This window comes from Podarcis erhardii (genome assembly GCF_964252035.2).
Source record: "Podarcis erhardii genome assembly, chromosome: 2".
NCBI classification, from domain to species: Eukaryota; Metazoa; Chordata; class Lepidosauria; order Squamata; family Lacertidae; genus Podarcis; species Podarcis erhardii.
The window spans coordinates 29,031,215-29,054,520 of NC_138498.1; the positions used below are offsets into that span (position 1 = coordinate 29,031,215).

Sequence of the window (23,306 nt, forward strand, 5' to 3'; positions counted from 1 at the left end):
GCCAGCCTCTGGATTAGGCCCAAACGCACCTGATTTATCAGTTCCACATTTCTCCCTACTCCCCATGGCTCAGTCTTCCGCTTTATCCTGGTTTATTTCCCAAATATAGCTCTGTCCCACGGCGGGCAGTGATGCCCTCTGCTGGTTCCACAGTGCTATAACTCCCTTTTTGCTTTTCACGCCAAGAATCGGTGGCACCAGCTCTTAGAACATACCTATTTTCTGTAGCCCTGAAAGCTGGGGATCGACCAGAAAATGAACTAAGCAGCTTATAAGAGAAAAAAGAAGAGGGATCTGCAGGGCCAGAACAAGGGGCAGTCTAGTCCTGCATACAAGCCTGGTATTCAGAGGTAGACTGTCTCTGCACATGGACGCTCCATCCCTCTCCGGGCTTGCAGTTTTCTTCAAGCAGATTTCCCTCCCGGCCACGTTTGCATTTATAACTCAAATGCAGTTTGAGCCGTCAGGGCATCTGAACCAACCTCTCGTCCGCTACCCCCCGCCCCGCCCCGTTGTTTCCCCTCCTAGCCCGCGAAGCCGTCCTAAAACAAGACGAGAAGTACGCATTGCATTGCATTGCACGGGGATCATTGCAGCGGGTTGCGCTAGATGACCCCCGAAGTGCCCTTTCCACAACCCGACGGTTCTCGAGAGGCCCCACCTCCCCATGCACACAGCTTCGCCCTCCCCGCCCCCCTAGCAACGCAGAGCCTACTCTTCACTCCCCCCCCCACTCCGCCCTTTTAATATTTTTTTGCGGCATGCCGTAAACCATCCCTTCCCGCTACAGGCAGTCGCAGGGCGAGGAGACGAGAGACGGGGAGAGCCTGGAAGGGGAGGTGCCGCCCGCGCCCGCCAGCTGCTGGGGGCATTAGAGCAGCGGCGGCGCCCCGGGGGGTGGGCTGCGGAGGCGGGGCCACAGTAACAACCCCGCCCCTTTTGCTGGGGGGGGGGTTGGAAAGGGAAAGCGGGGCTGAATCGCTCGCCTGCGTGGGAACTGGTTGCTTAGATCCCCCATTGGGGTGTATTGGTTCCCCCCTCTCCCTTTTACCTTATTGGGAGTGGCTTTTGTTGTCTCCGTGGGGTTTGCCCCCTCCGCTCCCTCCCTCCCCCGTGTGGGTTTCTCCCCCCTCCCTTGAAAGAAAGAGGGGAGGGTGCTCACGTCGGGGTGGGCTCGCCTCGCCCAGGTAGGCTGGTCCCTTTGTGTGGCAGTGGAGGGCGCCTCCATCGTTGGTTCTCCTCCTCCTCCTCTTCTTCCTCCCCCCACGTGTTTTAAGGAGAAAAGGGGCCGCCCCAGGCAAGACTCTCGCCTCCTCGCCCGACCCTGCTGCTGCATGCGTGTCCTCCTCCGCGTCCCTTTTCCAGGCTGGCACCGGGGGGGTCGTCGTCATGGCACAGGTGGGGCACCGGGTGGATTACCTGGCGGGCTTCTGTTGCCCGGTGGGGGGGCTGGCGGCTGGCAAGCCCCGCGTGCTGTGCCATGAGAACCAGATTTACCTCTCCAACGGCACCGAGTTCGTCTACGTTTACGACCAAGAGGGGAGGTTGATGAAGGTAAGCGGGGGCCTTTGATTCTGCTGACCCAGATTGGTCCCTTTTGCTACAGGGGGTGGGGTGGGGGACACGCGCGGAGAAACTGGGTCAGATGCTGTGAGGCAGGCAGAGCATTCCCCCCCCCCCTTGATGCAAACTCTTTGAAACGCTAATGGCAGGTGCACAGGATGTCACACATCTGCAGGCTGCACAAATTTATCTGGAATTGCTTCCTCGCCTTGCTTCTAATTGCTAACCTCGTCTAAAATTGCCCCATTGGAGTGCAGGAAAAAACCCCACCGTTTTAGGCACCCAGAATGTGGGGAATGTGAGAGGTCAGTTCGCCAGCAAAGTAAAAGCTTGATCTACCGTCTTGGTAGTTCAGTTTCTGTGTGGTCCTTTTTTTTGTTCATCGCCCCTTAGAAGGTGGCAACAGCTGCTGGCTGCTTCTATGCATGGGCAGAAGATATAGCTGTGTGTTTTGTGTGTCTGCACCGATCCACCCTTTGGTGACTTCACAGCAAACCCAAGTATTGCATTTTAAGCATATACCCCAGAGGGTGGGGAAGGTATCGCTGTATGCACGGTTATGTTTTAATAGAACATTTCTATTCCCCGCTGCCCCCATTGTGCTCAGAGGAAGAAGACTATGGCTGTATTGTGACAGAGCAATTGGCATTTCTCTAGGAGATCTGGTTGAGAGACGGTTGAGAACCAAAGCCCTGGACTTGCACGAACTTTGCTGTGTGCACTAGGGATGTGGAACCTGTAGCCCTCCAGGTGTTGATGGACCACAGCTTGCATCATTCCTAATAGCTGTGCTGGTTGGCGCTGATGGGAACTGAGAATCCCAACAACCTCTCAAGGGTTACATGTTCACTATGCCTGGTGTGAAGAGAGTTTACACATATGTATTCATGTGCTCATGGAAAAGAACAGAGTGCCAGGCTCTGTACATCTGTTCAGCCACTGAATTGTAGCCAGTACCTTTTCTGGGACCAAATCTAGGTTTGCTTTGCAAGCTTCCAAGCAGATGTGCATAGGCGTTTAGAGCAAGAAGCAGAGTGAAATGGATTCTGTGTGGCTACACATCCAGATTTGGTGTGCCTTGTCACCTGCTTGCCTCGGCAACTGTAGCATGAGACAGAGCGCCCTAGTTCCTTCCCTCCCCATCCCTTTATTTCTTTGATAAGATTACATAATGATTTGGGGATTGGTTCTGCAGAGGATCTTGTATATTACCTGTTGGACGCCTCATCTCAACATAACCACCTGTGGCTTTTGGATGTTTGTCTCATGTGCAATTGACAGGCAAGGCTCCCTGATGTGCCAACCTGAGCTTAAGCATCTAAATCCTCAATTAGGTCTTCTGCTGACTTTCCAATTCACTCTCTCACTCTAAGCAGCCTTTTTTTGCAGCAGGTCGGTTGTCTGTACTACATAATCGACTTACATATGGCATCCAATTTTTGACATCTGCCTGTGGTGGTCTGGGCTTGTTTTTGTGTGTGTCATCTGTCAGATAGAAATCTGCTTCTACCCTCTGCGGGTAGTTCTGTTAAACCAAAGTTTAGAACTGTAAAATATGGGGTGTTCTTTGTTCTGTTCATTTGCACTGTCTATCGTCCCTGTCGTTGAGCGACTGAAGTCTTTTCGTAGGGATTCTATCATTTCCCCCTGTTACTGCCTGTTGGGCCCATGACAAGCCTTAGCACTATGCTAAATGTATCCCTTTAATTTATTCCCTTGATTGTTTCTAAGGAGCCCGTGATTATGGTAATATGTGGCTCAGCCTCCCACACTATTCTCTTGCACAGAGATGTAGGTCACAAACGGGTTAACACTTCTTCCTTTTAATGCTGCTGATTCCCCAGATCACATGTGATGCTGGAACATCTAGCGTTTGCCAGATTTCTCATCCTTAAGAAGGTGCTCACTTTGCAATCCTCCGAATTGCTGTTGCAGCTTTTACTGCAGACAGACACGTGGGGCTACTGCCTGCTCCCTCGCTCCCGAAATGGAGGCCCATCTTGCATGAAATATGTCACTTGTTCATCAGCAGAGCGCAGCAGCAATGGCAACTGCTAGCAGCTTAAAATGAGGAATTACGGTACATATAGTCTGCTAGATAATATAAACTCCGCTTATTGCAATGGATGCTCCTCAGAGAAAATGGCAGGAGTTGTACATCCTCGGCAGAGAGAGGAAAAATAAGATCCTGCTGATTTATGTGAGGGAAGGCTATGTTAAATCAAAGTGTGTGCAGACATAACGGCTTCGGATGACACACCACTGGGTATACGGAATGGTACCCAGAGGATGTTGTGTCTGGCCAGACTCAGGATAGGATACAGGAGGTAATAGATGCTCCTGGGAAACTTGCTTCTTTTTCATGTGGCTACAGCATTTTGAGGAGAAATTCCCATGGTACCCTTGGGGTGGAACCCAGCGTTGCACTGTTACAAACGTTCTGCCTGCTCAAGAATTGCAGCCTGCCAGATGGAAAGATGTTTTTGGGGCATGTGGGAGCAGCGGGGTGGGGAGGCCTCTTGCACAAAGCTTCAGCTGATGAGGTGTGTTAGGTGAACCCCACCCCTTGTGTTATTACAGTGGGGAAGCTCTGGGATAGCTCAGTCAGTAGAGAGCACGAGACTTTTAACCTCAGGGTTGTGGGTTCGAATCCCACGTTGGGCAAAAGATTCCTGCATTGCAAGGTGGTTGGACTAGATGGCCCCTTACGATTCTGTGATTCTATTGATTATTTTCAAATGAACTGTGTGGCACCTTTGAAAGCAGACAGGTGCTGACTTTGTACTGGCTTTGCACCCACACTTTTGACCGCAGAGCAACCTGGATGAATTAAAGTGAAGCTTCTTCCATTGTGTCTTCATGACAGGCAAAGCTCCACTTCCTAATTTTCACCATGCCAGGCTGCTGCTAATAACGCAGGAGATTGCCAATCTTTTATTTTTCTCTTAGTGGCCAATCTTATGTATTAGGCTTTAGCAGTCATGAAGAAGCAAGACTGGTGTTCTGCCATTTTGGCTTCTTTGGAGTGAAGAAGGTTTATATTAGACCAGTGTTTCCCATACTTGGGTCTCCATGGATCATCCTTAGCCAGCAGGACCAGTGGTTAGGGATGATGGGAATTGTAGTTCAAAAACAGCTGGGGACCCAAGTTTGGGAAACACTGCTTTAGATGATCAACAGCCTGCTCTGGGTGTGTGTCCATAGACCTGGCCTTCCTGCGGGGTCAAAATGTGTCTCAACCAGGGGATGGGGTTATAGAGGTGGCTCCCAGTGCCCTCCTTCCCTTGTAGGATTACTGAAGACCTTCTAAGACCTTCTCCTTTCCCTTTCCTTGGCCTGTTTCCTTCCTAGGCCGTCTACAGGTTCCCCGATCAAGTTTGGCACGTGGAGCTTCTGCCTCTCCACCAGCAGCTCTATATCCTGTGTGCTGGAGTTGGTATTTACTGTGTTTCCTTGGACTACCAAAGCAGGTGAGAGACAGGGCGAGGGCGTTACCTGGCAGGTGTTTCATTCCTGTTTCTGAGGGCTCCAGGTTCTTCCACAAGGCTGGATTAGTGGTCTGGGCTGGAAGGCCTGGGCTATCAAGGAATGGCTCCTACTCTATGCTTACTGTTCTCACATCCTTGGAAACGGAGATTTCTTAGGAATTAATGATCAAGTTGCCACCAATGTTGGCGACCGGACTATCTTCTTCCTTACCAGGCTTAGAACTTTTTCAGTGACATGATCCAAACAGACCCACTCATTTGTCATGTTTATATTGCAGCCCTGTACCCACTTACCTGTGGGTAAGTCCCAGTGGGCTCAGTTGGGCTTGAATACTTAGTTGAGTATTCACATACAGAATTGTGTGTTTTTACACTTCTCCCTGTGGCCTTTCACGGTTACCGACTGTCATTTTGTAGTTTCTTCATTCTGCTTTTTAAGATAAAGCGGTAGAGCATCTGATTTGCATGCAGAAGGTCTTGGGTTCAGGTAGGGCTAGAAGAGGTGTCCTATCTGAAAACCTGGAAAGCCACTGCCAGCCAGTGTAGCAATTATTATTATTATTATTATTCTGCCCTTTATCGAAAAATCCGAGGGCACTGTACAACGTTAAGAACATGTTTTATGGTGCATAATAATAACAACATAACATAAAGCATAATGATAGAATAGCTCAGTTGGTTTGAGTGTAGTTCTGATAATGCCAATGTCGCAGGTTCAATCCCCGTATGGGTCAGCTGAATATTCCTGCGTTGCAGGGGGTTGGATTGGATGATCCTCAGTTCCCTTCCAGCTCTACGGTTTAATAATAAAGAAGAACAAGCACAGCTTGATAATAAAATAATCATTATTATTATTATTACTGAGCTAGATGGACCAATTGCTCTGACTCTGTATCTGCAGTTTTCAGGCAGAGAATTGGCCCACACAGCAGCAACCTCAGCCAGTATTTTTTTTTAATGGTAATAGCAGCCAGAAAGAGGGGTGATAATGTTTGTGTTTGCAGCACTAGGGAAGCTAGTCTTTAGCATTCTCCACTCCCTCTGTACCTTTTTGCCTAGTTAAAATTGCCACCTCTCCATTTTGCCATATGGTACAGTTTCTAAATGGGAAAATGGTGAGGGGTGGATATTAAACCTCTCCCTCCCCAATGCTGCAGCCCCAGTCTGAATCCCTTTGAGTTGTAGCCAACGAAATCATTGCATGTGCAGGACATCTTTCCTGAGCAGAATTTCCCCTCTTTGCATCTCCCCTCCAGGCCCCCCTCCCCAATAAGACTCGGGGGGGGGGGTCCTCCAACCCTCCAGAGCCAGTTTGGGCAGCAGCAAGGAGAGGAAGAGGGAGTCCTGTTCCACTTGCAGAAGTTGTTCCTCGCATGCAGTGATTCAGTTGGGCGCCACACACTCCTTTGGGGCAGCCACTGTCCTATTTGTGGTTCTCGTGCTTTGCATCTGAGGTGCCTGTTTGCCTTCTTGTGCCTCTCTGCCACAGCTCCCCATCTTCCCAAGCTGTTGTGTGAGTCTTCAGGACAGCAAAAGGGTTAAGTGACGGCAGGGGGTTTGCTCTCCCTCCAGAGCAGTAGCTTCCCTCTCCTTTACCCAGCTGGCTGCTCCTGAATTCAGCTCTGTGAATCACTGCCACCTCCACCTTTGTTTCTGAGCTATACCCTTTGGCTCCGCTGAGAGCTTTCCCTTGTTTGCTTTGAAGGTTAGCGAAGCGGGCAGACAGTGAGGAAAACGACTGCTTCTCCAGCGTCCTCCCCATGGGCTCCGACACCTGCACTTTCCCCGACGCCACGCTTTGCACCTTCACGCTGCTCAACGACGTCCTGGTCACCCTCTCGCAAGTCCAGGGGAAGTGGTGCATGAACCTACACAACCTCCCGGGCCCTGAGGACCGGGGGAACTTGCCACGCCAACCGATAAGCCATGTGGATATCACCACCAGCACCAACAATGACGGGGACCTGTCTCTGGCGCACTTCCTCCCCGTCCTGTGTTGCGCCTCATCCCCCAGCGCCACCGACCACAAGGAAGGCCTGCGCCACTCGGGGGGCTTTGTGCTGGAAGAGCCTCTCTTCAGCCTCCTCTTTGGCGTCGATGCCGCCATGTTGGATTCTCCCATGATCCTCTGCGGCTTCCCAGACGGGCAGCTCTGCTCCGTGCCCTTGAAGGCCCTGAGCTCTCCCGACAACCGCAGTTGCGAAGATTCGCCCGTCAAGATCCTCCACCACTTGGAGGAGCCGGTTGTCTTCATCGGGGCCCTGAGGACAGAGCGGAGGTCCCCAGAGGCAGAGGAGCTGCCCGCCTACGGAGACTTGGGCTGTGACTGTGTCGTGGCGCTGGGTCACTATGGCAAAATGGTGGCCATCAAGGCGGCTCAGGGAGAGGAAGTCAAGGTCCCGGAGCTCCGCGAGTATTGCCTGCAGGGGCCCGTCCTGTGCGCGGCCTGTAGCGGGGGAAGCCGCATGTACTACAGCACCCATTCCGACATCTATGCCGTCGACTTGGACAGCAACATCCCGGAGGCCGAGAAAGTGGAGGACGCGGCAGGGACCCTTCCGTCCGCTCTGTCTCCCGCCAGCTTAAGCATCTGCAGTGTGGTGGCGCTCTCCTTGTCTTCCCGAGAGTCTGAAGGTACTGCAATGTGTCAGTGAATTACTCTGTGGGCTTAAAGTATCAGAAGTAACTTGGGCATGGGGCCATTGTGGGCATGCAGCCCTCAAAATGGCTGCTTGTAAATGGCGAGAGGAAGGTGGATGAGTTGTGAGGAAGAGGTGGCCAGGATGCACCTTAGCTGGGGCTTGGCTGTTGTCCCTCCCACTCCTTACATCAGGCCTGCACTACTCTGCGACACCATTGGCTGTCTGTCATGTGGCTGTCTGTCATGTGGGCAGGATTTGTTCCACAAACAGGCCAGAGAACCAATGGGGATGGGATTTGGGTCCACAAACAGGCCAGAGAACCAATGGGGATGGGATTTGGTTCCACAAACAGGCCAGAGAACCAATGGGGATAGGATTTGGTTCCACAAACAGGCCAGAGAACCAATGGGGATAGGATTTGGTTCCACAAACAGGCCAGACTATTTTAAATCTGTCCTTACGCTGGCAGACAAGTCTCCTGGGCCAGATGTGGCCCTGAGAGAGCCACTCGCAGCCCTTTCAGTTGCCAATACAGAAATAGGAAAGGGGCCGGGCAAAGGAAGACAGTCTTTCGGCTCTGGGTGCAAGCTTGGGGCCTTGCTGTGCCCACCTTCCCGTTCCTTTTCCCAAGTGCTCCCCACCCCTCTCCTCAACAATGTTAGCTGCTGCTCAGGGCTCTGGAGACTCTTGCCCCTGCCCACAGTTCCTGTCAGCAAGCTCCTTCAGCCCCCACCCCACTCTGAGCCTTAGCATGCTGTGGGTGAGCTACAGCCAGCATGGTCCCAGGTCATCCCCAGGCTGCAGGCTTTGGCCAAAGGTGGGGCCTTTGCCGATGAAGCAACCTGTGGCCCCCTGAGAGCGAGTGTGGGGCCGTATCTTCAGGGTCTCCCTTGCTACCATCCCTCCTTAAGGCCCCCATTTCCCTGTGAGCCATTCATGCCAAGCCCCCCAAGTTGGGCCTAGCCAGTCAAGGAGTGGGGAGTTCTCTTGTTCTGAGGAGAAAATGGAAACATTTGCCTGCCTGCCTGCATGTCTCCAGCCTCATCCCAAGGCCTGCTTTCTTCTCTAGAGAGAGAGAGAGAGAGACGAAGGCCTCCGGCAGAAGCTGTGCCCATCCTGCGCTGGCTCCAGGGTGCCACGGTTCTCTCTTTCTTCAGCATCCTGCACAGAGGGGAGCTTAGGGCCAGCACAGAGCAACCCCAGGTGCTAAGAGAAGCAGAAGGAATTGAATGGCAGTTCAGGAGCTCTGCCTCCTCTGGCAAAATGGCTCTGTAACGCTGTAGCCATTCAGAGTCTTGTTTTTTTTCTTTTTCTTGTGTGGAACAGCTGCATTGTGCTTGCTCACCATGCAAGAGGCATTAATATCCTGTGTGCAGGAAGCAGCCTTCCTCTCGCCCTCGACAAGGATCAATAAAGGCTCAGCGGCTGCCATTTGTCTCTTGCCTTCAGAGCAGATCAGGAGTGGGGCCGCTTAGCCTGCCAGGATGGGATTAAGAAGCATGGGGCTCTTTGCACCCACTCGTCCCATCAGGGGCAGCATCAGGGATGTTGCCCAGACTCAGAATTACAGTGTTTACTTCATTGTGAATATTTGGGTTTCTACAACACAGGAAATGTCTTTCATGTACTGGGCTGTTGAACTGAGCAGGAAAGGAAGATGGCGTTGGCTGAGAGGGCAGACAAAATAGCATTAACACAGGGCACGTGCGCTCATGAGAACTAGGACCTTAGGTTTGTTGGTTTCTTAATTGAATCCTGAAGATCTTATGGGGGCAGATTTTGCCCGTAGCCTTGTCCCATGTCCTGTCCAGACACCACCCTGCCCGCAGGCCAGTTCTCTCATCTCAAGAGCTTGCAAATCGGGAGATGGAAACAAAACTGAGGAACAACGCGGCCACACAGAACCAAGTGAAAAGAGGCCGGCTGGCCCCTGTGCTCAGCCGAGACAGGATTCTGCAGGGAGCATGTATGTGTGAGTTTGCACGTCTTCTCCCGAGTGCTGCCGAACTCTTCTCGGAAGCGGATTCTCCGTGCCCTCACAGCCCACCCCCCTTCGGCTGCCTGTCACTTCGCTTCAGCATCACTCCCGACAGCGATCCTCTGTGGGGACCAAGCAGTGGGAAGCCGCTTGTGCCTGCCTGTGCCCCTGGATAAGGGAGCGCAGTTTGCCTGGCAGCAAGGAGCTGTGCGCTTCCTTTGTAGCAAGGCGGCTGATGCATCAGCAGCAAGGATCCTTTCCCCCTTCCTTTGGCTCCCTTTCCTTTGCGCGGTCCCCAGGGTGGCTCTGCATCTTTCTCACTCCCCCTAGGAGTGCTGTCTCCTGGTGCCATCGCTTTCCACCCCCCCCTCATGCCCTGTGCGATTGGTTTCCTAGTGAGGGGCGTGGCTGCTTCCGAATTTGCTTTGTTCCCACCGATGCAGTCGTGGCGGCTTTCCAACCTTCACCACAGGCTCATAAGGTTCATGGTCTTCCTCACCACACCTTGCAGCTGCTCCTGCATGCAGATAGGAAATTGCAGCCTCATGATTAGCACTACAGTGTTTCTCAGACCTCTCCCCCCCCCCTTTTTTTTAATATATGGCTTCGGAAAGGATTCTTGTCTGACTTACCTTTCTTCCCCTGAAGCCCCAGTACAGTGGTACCTCCGGTTAACTTAATTCGTTCCGGGGGTCTGTTCTTAACCTGAGATACCACTTTAGCTAATGGGGCCTCCCGCTGCTGCCACACCGCCACCACGCAATTTCTGTTCTCATCCTGAAGCAAAGTTCTTAACCTGAAGCACTATTTCTGGGTTAGCGGAGTCTGTAACCTGAAGCGTCTGTAACCTGAGGTACCACTGTACTGGAATTCTAGACCAAGCATGGGCAAGAAACTCGATGGGGGATTATTGATGGATCTCAGGATGGCAAGGATTCACGAGTCCCAACGGTTACAACAAAATGAAACACCCCCCCCCCCCAGAAATATACTGCTGAAATAAAGAAAGCAGTAGGCAGAGCTGGGCGTAGGTTATTTGTCTGGAAGAATTGCAATCTCAGTTTAGCTCTGACACTCAAAACAAAATGATGGACTCAGGATTCCTCACTCCAGCGGTGGAGAGCCTGTGGGTGCAGGCGCGGAGGAAGGGAGGCGGTGGGGGCGGTCCGCCTCGGGTGTCATCACTGAGGGGGGTGACATTCGGCACGCCGCCCACCCATGACTCCCAAGCCTATCCCAAGTCATTAGGGGAAGGGGCAGAGCTGTGCTGCTTTGCCGGCGGCATTCCTCCCTTCCCCCTTCATTTTGACAGCTCGGGAGAGGCTTGGGAGTCACAGGTGGGCGGTGTGCCATTGCCCCCCCCCCCGCTCCTGGGCTGCTTCCTGGGGGAGGGGGGGAGCCTCCCCCGAGCTGGCAAAAGGAAGAGGGAAGAGAGGAAGGCTGCTGGCAAAGTGGCGCGGTTCGCCCCCGCCCCTGCCCAGGAAGCAGCCCCCTGGGTCGCCCGCCCCGCCCCATGGCCCCACTCCCGGGTGCGCCGCTTCGGGTTCTGGAGCAGCTAGCTCCGCTTCTGTGTGGGTGTTGCCCTTGCACTGCAGCTCCCATAATCCCTTGCCAATGGCCATTCTGTTTTGTTTTTTTCCCCCCCAAAAATTATTGGTTTTCACAAAATTATAAACAAACAAACAAACAAAAATCTTAATCTTATTAAAATTACACTTACTAACATTATTAAGTGACTTCCTCACTTCCCCTTGGTTGAATTTCAATGCATATCCTTTTAACGGTTTTCCAAATCATAATTCTTATAAACTTAACTTAATCATTTAACATCCTTATATCTTTTCAATTCGAAATTAAACATAATAATTCATCACTTAACTTATATAAACTCCTAAGCCAATCAAGTACCTGCAAGCTATTTCCAATTTAACTTGACATATTTAACTACATAATCATTAAATTTTGTCCATTCTTCCTGATACTCCTCCTCCTCCTTCCGGTTAGGTCGGCTAGGACCTGACCTGCCAATGGCCATTCTGGCTGGGGCTGATGGGAGCTGGGAGTCCGACAACATCCCTGCTTTGATCCAAAGTGTATGACTTTTGTACCTGGCTCTCTGATTGGTAGGTCTCAAGGTCCTGCTGAAAACCTTAAGGGTGGTTGAGGTGAGGCCTACATCCTCCTGAAGCCGTTTTCTAGCACCCCACCCACTGCCCCAGTCTCCATCTCTTGTGTGCCTTTCTTTCCTCAGGTGAGTCTGAGCTTCTGGCGTTATCTGCCAAAGGCCGCCTCATGACCTGCGGCTTGTGCAGCCCGGATGATACGCAGCCTTTCAAGATGAACCCTGACAAAGCTGGGCAGAGGATCAAGGAGCTGCTGTCTGGGATAGGCCATGTCTCTGAAAGGTAGGAGCTGTCTGGTATTTGCATCCCTCTGCCTCCCTCCCTTCTCTGTCCCTCATGCACACAACATACTGCACACACCAGATGCTTTGTGTGTTTTTTCCTTTCCTTTTTCTCAGTGCATATAGAGAAAAATGCAAAACTTAGTATCAAATATCTTTTTTTCTTTTTTTGGGGGGGGGGTCCAAGCTAAGACTTTGATCTAAATAAAATAAAAACATAAAGTGAGGCAGAGTGTGTGTGTGGTTTTTTTTTTGGGGGGGGGGAGAAAGGAATAAAGAAAGAGAGGGAGAGAAATAAAGAAAAAGAACTAGAAAAGAGGTTAAAAGAGAGAGACAAATAAAATTCAGAAGGTAAGGGACTTCCGATTCTTTGTACACTATATATAAACAATATTCACTTCATCCACCCCAGTATAACACCCAATGAAGTCATTTTCTACAAACAAACTTTATCTTCAACCCTCAAATCCTAACACCGTTCTTTCGTTTTCTTTTTCACGCAAAATGTTTATGAGAGGATTCCAACCTTTAACAAATGTTAACAATGACTTTTTTTCGTATCAACCATGTCAATTTCGCCATCTCAGCCAAGTCCGTTAGTTTTAGCAGCCGTTCTTCCATTGTTGGTAATAATGAAGCCTTCCATCTTTGGGCTTGTAAAAGCCTCGCAGCCGCAACACACCGGGTGTTTTCATATGAATATCTTGCAATGCCAACGGGATTGTCCTTCCTCAGAAACTGGTATGGGGAGGTCAGCTTTGGCAATCTGATAGCAACATCCAAGGATCAAAAGCTGGCCACAGGTGCCTTGCAAACAGGTTGGCAATTATAGCTCTGTTTGGGCATGCAGCCCATCATTTAATTCTGTTGGCTGGGCTCCACCATTGTCTGCAATTGGGGACTAAAACAGAGAGTTTGCAGGCTCCCTGCATGATTTTGAACCTTGGGTGTGCTTGTACAGCAGGTAGCCTTTTTCGGACCGCACCCATTTCCCCTGCCCCACCTGAAGAAAAGGCATGGAAAGCAGCAGGGCTGGGCAAAAGGAGAGTGGCGGTTCTTGTTTTCTCCAGTGTTCTTGCACAGGATTTCCTGTGCATGTTCATTTCTGGCAGGCGAGTGCCTTTGGCCCCCTGTTAATTCGTCTTTCCTTTTGTGTGTGTATCCACGCCAGCTCTAGGCCTTCCCTGTAATCCGTTAGGACCTGCAGGCTCCACTAGCAGTGCCGGCATGACTGTGTTTCTCTCCCCCCCCCCCCCCCGGTCTCTGCAGAGTGTCATCGCTGAAGAAGGTCGTGGACCAGAAGAACCGCGCTCTGACGTGTCTGAACCAGGTGATGAACGTGAGTGCGGCTTTGCTGTCCGGCCAGAGCAACCAGAAGCCCATCACTTGCACCATCACCACCCACTGGAGCCACATCCTGGTCCAGGACAGCTTGGCGGTCTCCTGCGTTTTGGAGAACGCCAGCGAGTGCACCCTGGAGCGCGGCTGGACCTTCTGCGTCCAGCTCTTTGCCAGCTCCTGCGACTTCGAAGAGGACTCGTCCGATTCCGCCACCACCTACACCTTCCCCATAGACCAGCTCCTCCCCGGGAACAAGACGGAGGTGACTCTCCCGCTGGGCCCCGCCGAGGGCTCCAAGCTGGAGCTGCCCTTCATGGTCTCCTGCTCCCTCTACTACAGCCTGCGGGAGATCCTGGGCACCGTCTCAGAGTCCACCGACCTGCTGGACGACCTGCTCTCCGACGACTCCACGGGCCTCTCCCCGGATAGAGAGGGCATTTGCCTGCCCCTGAAGGAAGTCACCATTGACCTCCTGCAGTGCCTCCGCTTGGGCGCCACCAACGGCAGCATCTCTGAAGCCTCCCCTCCTGCAGCTGCTCTCCCCCTCCCTCCGGACCCCCTCGACACCTTCCTGAAGCTGTCCCAGATGCAGTCTGACCTCGAGAGCGTCGAAGGCGGCGGCGAGCTGGTCCCAAGAGCTCTCGGCCCTCTGGGAGAGGCATACTTGGCTCCCTCCGTGGCCTCGATCAAGGTGTCCTCTGAGCTGCTGAGAACCACCCTGAAGGACTTCTGTGCAGGTGTGTGGTGCTTTGGGGTTACCGGTGACCTCCTTCCTTTCTCTCTGCCTCTCCCTGGTGAGGGTTTTTAGCGCCTGCTGAGCCCACCTGCATTGGTAATTCTTAAATGCTTATTCACACACACACACATGCTGGAAGAAGTGGCTTGTTTTGCGTGCAGAGGAGGCTGTTTGCATGATGGGGAGCTTCCTTGTCAATGGGCTGGTTTTATCCCATTCCCTGGGCAGCAACGTGCGGCCAGCTGTCGTTTTATTTCGTCGCATCCCGTTTACAGCCCCTCTTGTCCTCCAAAAAGAGTTCAGAGCAACTCCCATATGCTTCCTCAGGGTGTCCTCACCCAGATCTGGCAGCTCACTTGGCCAGCCCCTGCTTTAGCCTCTCTTTTGGAAAAGGCATTTATATCTGCCTTTGGGCTGTTCTCTTTGCCAACTCACCCCTCCTGGCGCAGAGGAGAATAATGCAAGCTGCCCGACTCGGGCTTTGGCTCCGGCTCTGTCTCTGTCTCTGTCTCCAGGCCAAAGGCAAGCTGTGTAGAAACAGTTTTACTTAAAACTCACAGTGGCCATCTACCCACAACAACCCTTGTAGAGAAAATGCTGGGTTTGTGCTCATACCTTCGTTTCCAAGGATGTTGTTGCAGGAGCCCACTTGGCCCTGGCTGGTTAAAAACAACCTCAGAAAACACCCATCCTCTGGCTGTTGATGAGTAGCATGTGGCCATGTTTATTCCTTAGTTTGGATGTTTTTCGTTACTTTGAATTCCAGAGAAATCAGTGCTACAGCGGTGGTGTTCTTGTGAAGGTATCCCCGGGGGCGTATGTCCCTTGAGAAAGACTTTCCTAGGTTGAGTATTCTGTGCTAAGCCTAGGACTGATACTGGACAGTGGCGTAGCGTGGGTTGTCAGCACCCGGGGCAAGGCAAGTGATTTGCGCCCCCTAACCCGTGGATTTGCGCCCCCTAACCCGTGGATTTGCCCTAACCCCAGAAGTTGCGCCCGGTGCGGCCGGCCCCCCCTGCACCCCCCACGCTACGCCACTGATACTGGAAGAAGATTATTATTCTGCTTGTGAGCTGTTGGCCTTGCAGGACCCCAAACAACTTTTCTAAGCACCTTTTCCCACCTAAATATGCCCCACAGAGGACCTTAAGGTCAATGAATAACCATAGTTTAGAGGTCCCGGGCCCTAAGGAAGTCAGACTATCCTCCACCAGGGCCAGGGCCTTCTCAGTGATGGCTCCGACCTGGTGGAATGCTCTGTCCCATGAGACTAGGGCTTTGCAGGATTTAACCTCCTTCCGCAGGGCCTGTAAGACAGAGCTATTCCGCCTGGCTTTCAATTTGAATTTAGCCTTATCTTTTATTCCCCTTCCTTCCCTCCCCCTCCCCTTTTTATGAAATTACCCGCTTTGGGATCCCACAGCCAATTCTCCCCTGGTCTCCTCGCTGGCCCAAATAGGACTAATTTAGCCAGCTAGCCCTGGTGACCACCTAATGTTTATTGGATGGATTTCCCCCCAAATTGATTTTTGAACTTTGAATTTATTGTTATTCACGCTTTTATACTCTATTTTATGCTTTTTTTGTTGTATCACAATTAAGTGTTTTAAATTTGTTGTTAGTTGCCCTGAGCTTGATTTTCTGAACCAGGAAGGGCGGGGTATAAATAACAAAATTATTATTTATTATTATTATTAAGTATGAAGGCAGCTAATTTCAAGGCCAGGCAACTCTGCAGTGAAGATTTTCAATTGTTGGCAGATGATCCCTGCAGAATCCTTTATGGAACCATAGTTAAATCGAACCAGAGAAGCAAACTTGGGTCTTCCTCTCTTCTCTGATTTAGTGCTGCATACTGGGTGGCGCTGTGGGTTAAACCACAGAGCCTAGGGCTTGCCGATCAGAAGGTTGGCGGTTCGAATCCCCGCGACGGAGTGAGCTCCCGTTGCTCGGTCCCAGCTCCTGCCCACCTTGCAGTTCAAAAGCACGTCAAAGTGCAAGTAGATAAATAGGTACCGCTCTGGCGGGAAGGTAAATGGCGTTTCCGTACACTGCTCTGGTTCGCCAGAAGTGGCTTAGTCATGCTGGCCACATGACCCGGAAACTGTACGCTGGCTCCCTCGGCCAATAAAGCAAGATGAGCGCCGCAATCCCAGAGTCGGCCACGACTGGACCTAATGATCAGGGGTCCCTTTACCTTTACTAGCACCCTAAAGCTTGAAAATGATTCCCAAATTCTTCAGCAGGGTGGGGTAAACACTGCTGCCAAGCGAGAAGTTGCACCTGGACCCAACTCCCCATTTGAAAGAAAAGGGGGCTTTGAAGTAAAGAAATGATAACGCCATTGGCACACGCTAGCAAAAAAAACCCAGGGTGGCCCTCCTCATCTGTACTTCCCAGTCTGCAGATCCTACTTCCAGCCAAGGCTGGCGTGCAAGGTTTGCCAAAACAAGCAAAAATATTTTTCCCCAAGGAGCATCAAATCCTGTATTTACAGTTAATTATGCTGGGTATAAATTTGCATAATTGTCCTCATTGGGTTCGGTTGTTGTCGTAGTAAGATTCGAATGCCTTTGCCAAGAATGATGGCCGTGGTGGCGAGATTAGGATCTGGGGGTTCCCTTGATCCATCTGCTGGAACTGTGGATCCAGCTCCCGCCAGCTAAGGTGGGGTGCCTTTTGAGCTGCTGCACCTGCAGCCAGGAGAGCAGCCTGGGACAGGCACATGTCCTTTTGCGAAACATTAAATTTGGGATTGGGTCTTTTGCCTACAAACCAGGTGTGTGCCCTAGCCTTGGACCGTCTGCTGCAACTGGCTGCTGCTTTCACCCCACCAAGTTGGCAACCAGTATCAAATCACCCCTTTGCTTGGCTTGCAAATATTCTGCCCCCTGCCATATTGCACTGCGGGACAATCAGAAGAACCGACGGGGCTATGGGGTCTTTCGCGCTCCCTGTTAATTTGCATCGGGAAAAGCCCTGCCTTGTGCCGCTGCGGCAAATAATCCCGGCCAGCAGCTTCCCAGGCACTTCAGGTGGTTGGTGCAGTGTGGAAATCGGGGAGAGGGGCAGTCGATGGCGCCTGCGAGCCGCCCACAATTCACACGTGCTTAATGATGGTGTCTGCTCTTCTCCATTGTCGCTGCTCAGATGTCTCACTCTGCTGCGCTGTGCTACGATGGCTGCTGGCGGAGAACGCTGAGGCGGACGCCCTGCAGAGCCAGGATGCAGCAGCCGTGCGGGGGCTGGCCCCAGATGGAGGCGAAGTGCAGTTGAACATCCGAGAGGCAAGGCATGAATCTAAGGGAGATGGGTGTAGGGTTATCCTCCTGCGGGCACTTTGGCCAAGCCAGAACCTGGCGTGGTTTGGGTTAGAATGTTGAAAAGTTCCTGACAGCAGCAGCCTCTGCCCTTGGGTCAAAGCTCTCATCTTGCACTCCCCCTTTCAGGTACCTGGAGTAGTGTCTCTGCTGGCCTCATAAGATCCCGGAGCCTGACCTTAGATTATAAGAAGCCTGAATATGGCAGAGGGAAAAGAGATATTGGGAATACCTGGATAGGAAGCTTGAAGCAATTGAATTACAGCTTTTTGCCAGGCTTTTCTGCACACCTTGCATGACGTGTGGGGTGAGGAGACCCATAGCTCTGCACAGGCCTCGGTACATCTGTAGACCTCTGCATGTCCTGCCCACCCCCACCCCCCTCTCTTGTCTCCAAGTTGGGAAATTGCTGCTGTATATGCAGAAGAAAGGGGGAGCAACCCAGCCCATGGCTGGAATTTCTGCATGCTCACTGCAGTAACTGAATCACAGTGGCTAGGTTGGGCTGAAAGCATCCTTTTCTGAGTGCTATAGCACTAGGTGTAAGGGAGAATTCCCTATAGCAAGTTGTGTGTGTATGTGTCAGGCAGGCAGGCAGGCAACCTATTAAACAAGAGCAGTGGAAACTGCTGGGGCAAATGCCCTGGTTTCTGACCCCTGTCATTTTTTTCTCAGTTGCTTCACTCACAAAGTAAAGTCTTGCAAGTTTAACCTTGGAAAGACGGGTGGGTTTCTGGCATACGAGAATCGGTGGCTCTCCAAATGTCGCTGAAGTCCCAAGTCCCACCAGTGCCAGCCCCCATATCCCACAGTCAGGGATGATAGGAGTTGCAGCTCAACACCACGTGGAAGGCCACAGACTCCCCACCTCTCCTCTAGCTTACCCAAAGGCAGATTCCACAAAGCCATGCTGTGTGCAACAGCCTTCTATCTAGTCCAGGGTACCTTTTGCAGCCCTTTGGGGCAGACCTTCCAGGGCCTGCATGCCAGGGGCTAGAGGCAAACATGGACAGGGCAGAAAATGTGAGTCCCACCTTTGTAGAGTAGGCTACATTACACACTCTCCCTCCCTTTCTCTTTTCCATTCAGGCTAGCAAGACACATCACAGTTCAAGGACTCATTCTAACCAGGCAGGAGTGCTTGTTAATAAGGGCATGGAAATGGGGCCAGGGAGGGGTAGTCTGAAAGGGGGTGGGCCAGTTTGGACAGAGTCCGGGGGGGGGCAGATGGAAAAGGCCTGAGTTTCCCCAACCCAAGGGCTTAGCTGCTTGGTGTCCTTTGCCCTCGGTTACTGAGATATGAACATTGCTACCGCTTGACTGCAGGAGCCTGGTCCAGGACACTAAATAAACGGGTTTCTCTTGCTCATCAGCTCTGCCGCATTTCAAGGGGGAGGGTGATCAGACAGGAGCTTTGGCTGCCCCCCCCTTTAATCCTCTTGCCGCGGCACATAGCCGATGTTAATTGCTAGCTGGCTCTGCCACCGTGGCCGGTAAACCCCCCGAGGGGGTGGCGGAGCGCTGGCAACCACCCGGCCCCTCTGGCTTTGCGCAAGGGAGCGTTAATAACGCCAGCAGTGATTAGTGGCTGTGCTAATTCTGCTCTGGCTGGCCCTTGTGGATTAATCTCATCGGGGTGCATTTCAGTGGGGCACGGACAACAAGCCCTCTCATTTCGGCAGGGCGCAGGGGCTTCTGGCCCAGCGTTTCAGCTGGCCACCGCCGGGGTGCCAATTCATGCCCATGTTTGGTGGGTCTCAGCATCATCTGGGTAAATCCAGGAGAGGGGAGAAGTGGGTGATCTGTGGATCTGTTAATTAAAGCTACTCCCCTGGCATCTCCTTGGAGTCTGGGAAGTTACTGGGCACTGTCTTGCCACGGTTGGAGGAGAGATAATAGTGGAAGAGGGTAGGACGGGAAATGATTAATTTCCCCCAGAATCTGCAGAAGCGTGCAACAAAATATTAGACCCAAGGGGATCAAATGCCGTCTTCGCCACCAATATGGCAAACTGTGCCAGCCACCTGCTTACATCCCCGTAAAATGGAAATGGATGGTGGGCTTTTTCTGAAAACAGACTAGTGAGGCGCTTTGCCGCTGGGCTTTTTAATTTGCACTGTTTGGATGAATTTGCGGCAACGGTGTGTCCTCGTTATCCGCCAGGTGGCTGTCAGTGACCTGAACCCAGCAGGGCCCATCCAAGCGGTGGAGATCATAATCCAGAGCTCTCCAATGGAAAACATGTCCCAGCTGCACCATGCTGTGGTCAGGCGCATCCAGGTACCTGAGATTTCAGATAAGTGGGAGGGAGAGAGATGCTGTTTTGGGGTTCTGGCATCCATCAGCTTTGGCCAGCATGGGCTAAGAATGGTCAGGGATGGAGGGCCATAGATTACAGGTTTACTATTAATGTTTGATGTTTTTAATTACATCTTGATAACATGCTCTGGTTATCTCCCGCTTGGACTACTGCAAGGCACTCTTTGTGGGGCTATCTTTGAAACTACAACTAATCCAAAATGCAGCAGCTAAACTGGTGACCGGGAGTGGCTGCTGGGACCATATAACACCGGTCTTAAAGGATCTTCATTGGCTCCTAGTACGTTTCCGAGCACAATTCAAAGTGTTGGTGCTGACCTTTAAAGCCCTTAACGGCCTCAACCCAGAATACCCAAAGGAGCATCTCCATCCCCATTGTTCAGCCCAGACACTGAGGTCCAGCTCCAAGAGTCTTCTGGTGGTTTCCTCATTGCAAGAAGTGAGGTTGCAGGGAACCAGGCTGAGGGCTTTCTCGGTGGTGGTCCCTGCCCTGTGGCACGCCCTCCTGTCAGATGTGAAGAACATGCAGAACTATCTGACTTTTAGAAAACATCTGAAGGCGGGCCTATGTAGGGAAGTTTTTTTGTTTGCTGTTTGACAGTGTTTTTAATATTCTGTTGGGAGCCACCCAGAGTGGATGGGGCAACGCTGTCAGATGGGTAACATATAAATAATATTATTATTGTTATTCCCTACTCTAAAGGGTTTGAGAAACAGGAACCCTGTTCTGCCTCATTCCAGTCATCTTTGAAAAGTGTGGGTCCTCTGATTCTCTTATTCGAAGGCAAGGAGCCTGGATTTCTCCATTGATTAAACTTGCTTTAATGAGCCCCCCACCTTTTTTTTTTTTAAATGCAGACTCTGATTCTGGAGCAAGCAGCCGAGGACTCTTCTCCCCCAGATATCCGTGTGCAATACCTCCACCAGATCCAAGCCAACCACGAGGTAAGAGGCATTTCTCTCCCTCCCAGTCTCCCAGGTGTCCTTAGGTTCCAGGGGCAACAGAAGCAGATCTTGCGCCACATATTTGTGCCTGAGTTGTTGCAGGAAGGCTGGAGAGCGGAGTGGTGGTGGCGGCAGCAAGGGAGGTGGGTGGGTGAGGCGAATCACATGCAATCCCAGGCCTTTTGCTGCTTGGGTTGAGCTCTGGAATTGCCTCTGCCCAGAGCAGTTAACCAGGGCTTCTCTTTCGACTCTCGCCCGCATCAGGCCACACAGAGACACCTAAACGGAGGAATCCGGGTTGACAGACTAAATGACAGCAAATGGATTTATGGCTTGTTCTGTAATTGCTGGGTTGAGACAGGCAGTTGGGCTGACCCAATCTGGCAGTGACTGCGTTCCGTTCTATTTACGCTTTCCTTGACTTGATTAGCAACACCCCCCCCTCTTTTTTTCTCTCTTCCTTCCTCCCTCCCTCCCTGTCCCTCAACCCTCCCCTCATCCCAGGGCTTCAGGCATACATTTATAATGCATTCCATATGATTTCAGGAACTGGAAATGTTAAATCTCTTTGGCACTAAGGTTTTCACTCAGGGCTTGTCTCCTCTCTCTTCTCTCTCTCTCTCTCTCACACACACACAAATTCAGCAGCAAAGAAAATTAGATTCTACAATCCGAATGAATTTTACGCAAACACTGCTTGCGTAATTTGGGGTGGTGGCAAAAAAGGGGATAACCGGGAGGGGGGAGAGGCACCTTGTTCATAGTGGGCTGAATGGCGAGTCGTGGAGAGAGGAGGACTGTTACGTCTAGGGGAGGAATGAGGGAGCATGCCACAGGATGTGGTAGACCAATTGGACATCAGCCCGCCTGTTTAAGCCAGCCTTCTAGCTCAGTTGGTTAGGGTAAGAATGCCATGGTTGCAGGTTGCAAGTATGAGCCCCATATGGGACAACTGCAGTTTCCTACGTTAATGACCCTTTCAACTCTATGATTCTATTACAGTGGTACCTCGGGTTACAGATGCTTCAGGTTACAGACTCCCTTAACCCAGAAATAGTACTTTGGGTTAAGAACTTTGCTTCAGAATGAGAACAGAAATCGTGGGGCGCCAGTGGGAGGCCCCATTAGCTAAAGTGGTGTCTCAGGTAAAGAACAGTTTCAGGTTAAGAACGGACCTCCGGAACGAATTAAGTTCATAACCCAAGGTACCACTGTACTCCTTTGCTGCTGCCTCTCACACCAACTGCGCTCCTCACCTCTCTCTTTCTTTTGGAAGGTGCTGCTAAAAGAGGCACAGTCCCTGCGTGACCGCTTGTGCCTGGGGAACGATCCGGAGGCGACGGTGGAGAAGCTCTTGCACGTCTACCAGCAGCTGCGCAACCCCAGCCTGGTGGTCCTGTGAGCAGGGCGTGCGCCGTGGCACTCCGTCTTCAGTGCACCTCGGACGGCTGCGCATGCTCTCTTTGCCCTGTGCCGGTGGAATGAAGCAGCTGGCTGTACACCTTGCAGGCGGACCGAGGGCTGGAACAGAGGCATGGCAGGGAGGAGGAGGAGGAAGGGGATTCCAGCTGGACATGCCCTGGGGAGAGGGGGTGTCTGGCTGGGTCTGCTCTGTGGAGACCCGGCCTTTTTTAATTTATTCTCCTTTTCCCCTGTCCCTTTCTCCACTCACCCGCCCCATTTCAATGTGATTTTTCCCACCACCACCGCCACCCCCCGGGTTCTGAATCCCTGCCCATTCCTGGCAGATCTGATTGGTTTGTCTTGGCAGCCTCGCACGCAGGCAGAGCCGTCCAAGCAGACGGCCTCTGTGGATGCGTGTCTGTGGTGTGTGTGTCATGCGTGTGTGTACGTGTGTGTGTGTAACTTGGATGGCCGACAAGGTGCCGTTGGTGGGTGTGGGTGCCGTGTTGTGGAATCACACTGGACCGTTGCTAGTTTAGCTTCTTTCGCTTTCAGTGACAAGTGGCTTTGCTGTGCCAGGCCTTGGGGGTGGGGGGCGGGGAGGGAGGGAGGCGGGTTTTGGGGGTGAAGGGGGAGGGGGAGGCCTGTTGAGTTGTGGAGGGAGGGGAAGGGGGCAGATTTTAACCCAGTTTTTGTTCCCTTCCGAGCAAAACGAACAAGCCGACAGTGGGGAAAAAGGGCTATGCCTCTAGCTGTGTTGTGTATTTCGGAAACACTGTGGAAAAACAAGACTCAAAAAACAGGATGCCACATGCATAAGTAACTCAGGGGTGCTGTTCGGATGGTGCCCCTTTTTCTAATGGAGCGCTTTGCTCCTTTTTCCAGTATTTGTCCTTTCTATATAAACAACTTGCTTGTCTTATTTCCATGGTGGAGACTCGTGCAGGGTTGTTTGTGGGGTATGTGGAATGCATGGGCGGTTTTCTGGGGGGTCTTTTGTGGGGGAGGGGGTTGTGCACGTGTGTGTTTAAGCCTTCCTTTGCAAAAAGCCACATGTCCGAGAGGAAAAAAAACCCGTTTTCATAAAGCTGCACAACAGCCTCCCTTTGCTGTGCAGCCTGTCCGCGTCTCCCTCTTCCTTTCTCCTGCTCTGCTGGCAGCTTGGG

At 51.9% G+C, this 23,306-nt stretch overlaps 1 protein-coding gene and 1 long non-coding RNA gene across 2 annotated transcripts; both read left to right on the forward strand.

Moving 5' to 3' along the window:
- Nucleotides 1-1,128: 1,128 nt before the first annotated feature.
- On the forward strand, nt 1,129-22,734 carry FAAP100 (FA core complex associated protein 100). The gene is made up of 9 exons (XM_081849586.1): nt 1,129-1,554; nt 4,915-5,033; nt 6,757-7,685; nt 11,923-12,076; nt 13,345-14,153; nt 17,303-17,439; nt 19,636-19,752; nt 20,650-20,736; nt 22,013-22,734. Exons 1-9 carry the CDS (start codon nt 1,390-1,392, stop codon nt 22,136-22,138), a joined length of 2,643 nt encoding a protein of 880 aa, XP_081705712.1. The 5' UTR covers nt 1,129-1,389; the 3' UTR covers nt 22,139-22,734.
- LOC309335152 lies at nt 14,160-17,296 on the forward strand. Its single transcript, XR_014153400.1, has 3 exons — nt 14,160-15,036; nt 15,203-16,011; nt 16,359-17,296. It is a non-coding gene; the product is annotated as an uncharacterized lncRNA (long non-coding RNA).
- Nucleotides 22,735-23,306: the final 572 nt, after the last annotated feature.

Coding starts and splice junctions, on each gene's coding strand:
- FAAP100 (XM_081849586.1), top strand. CDS start 1,390: ATGGCACAGGTGGGGCACCGGGTGGATTACCTGGCGGGCTTCTGTTGC. Junction 17,440..19,635: donor TGCAGTTGAACATCCGAGAG/GCAAGGCATGAA, acceptor GTTATCCGCCAG/GTGGCTGTCAGTGACCTGAA. Junction 20,737..22,012: donor AGATCCAAGCCAACCACGAG/GTAAGAGGCATT, acceptor TTCTTTTGGAAG/GTGCTGCTAAAAGAGGCACA.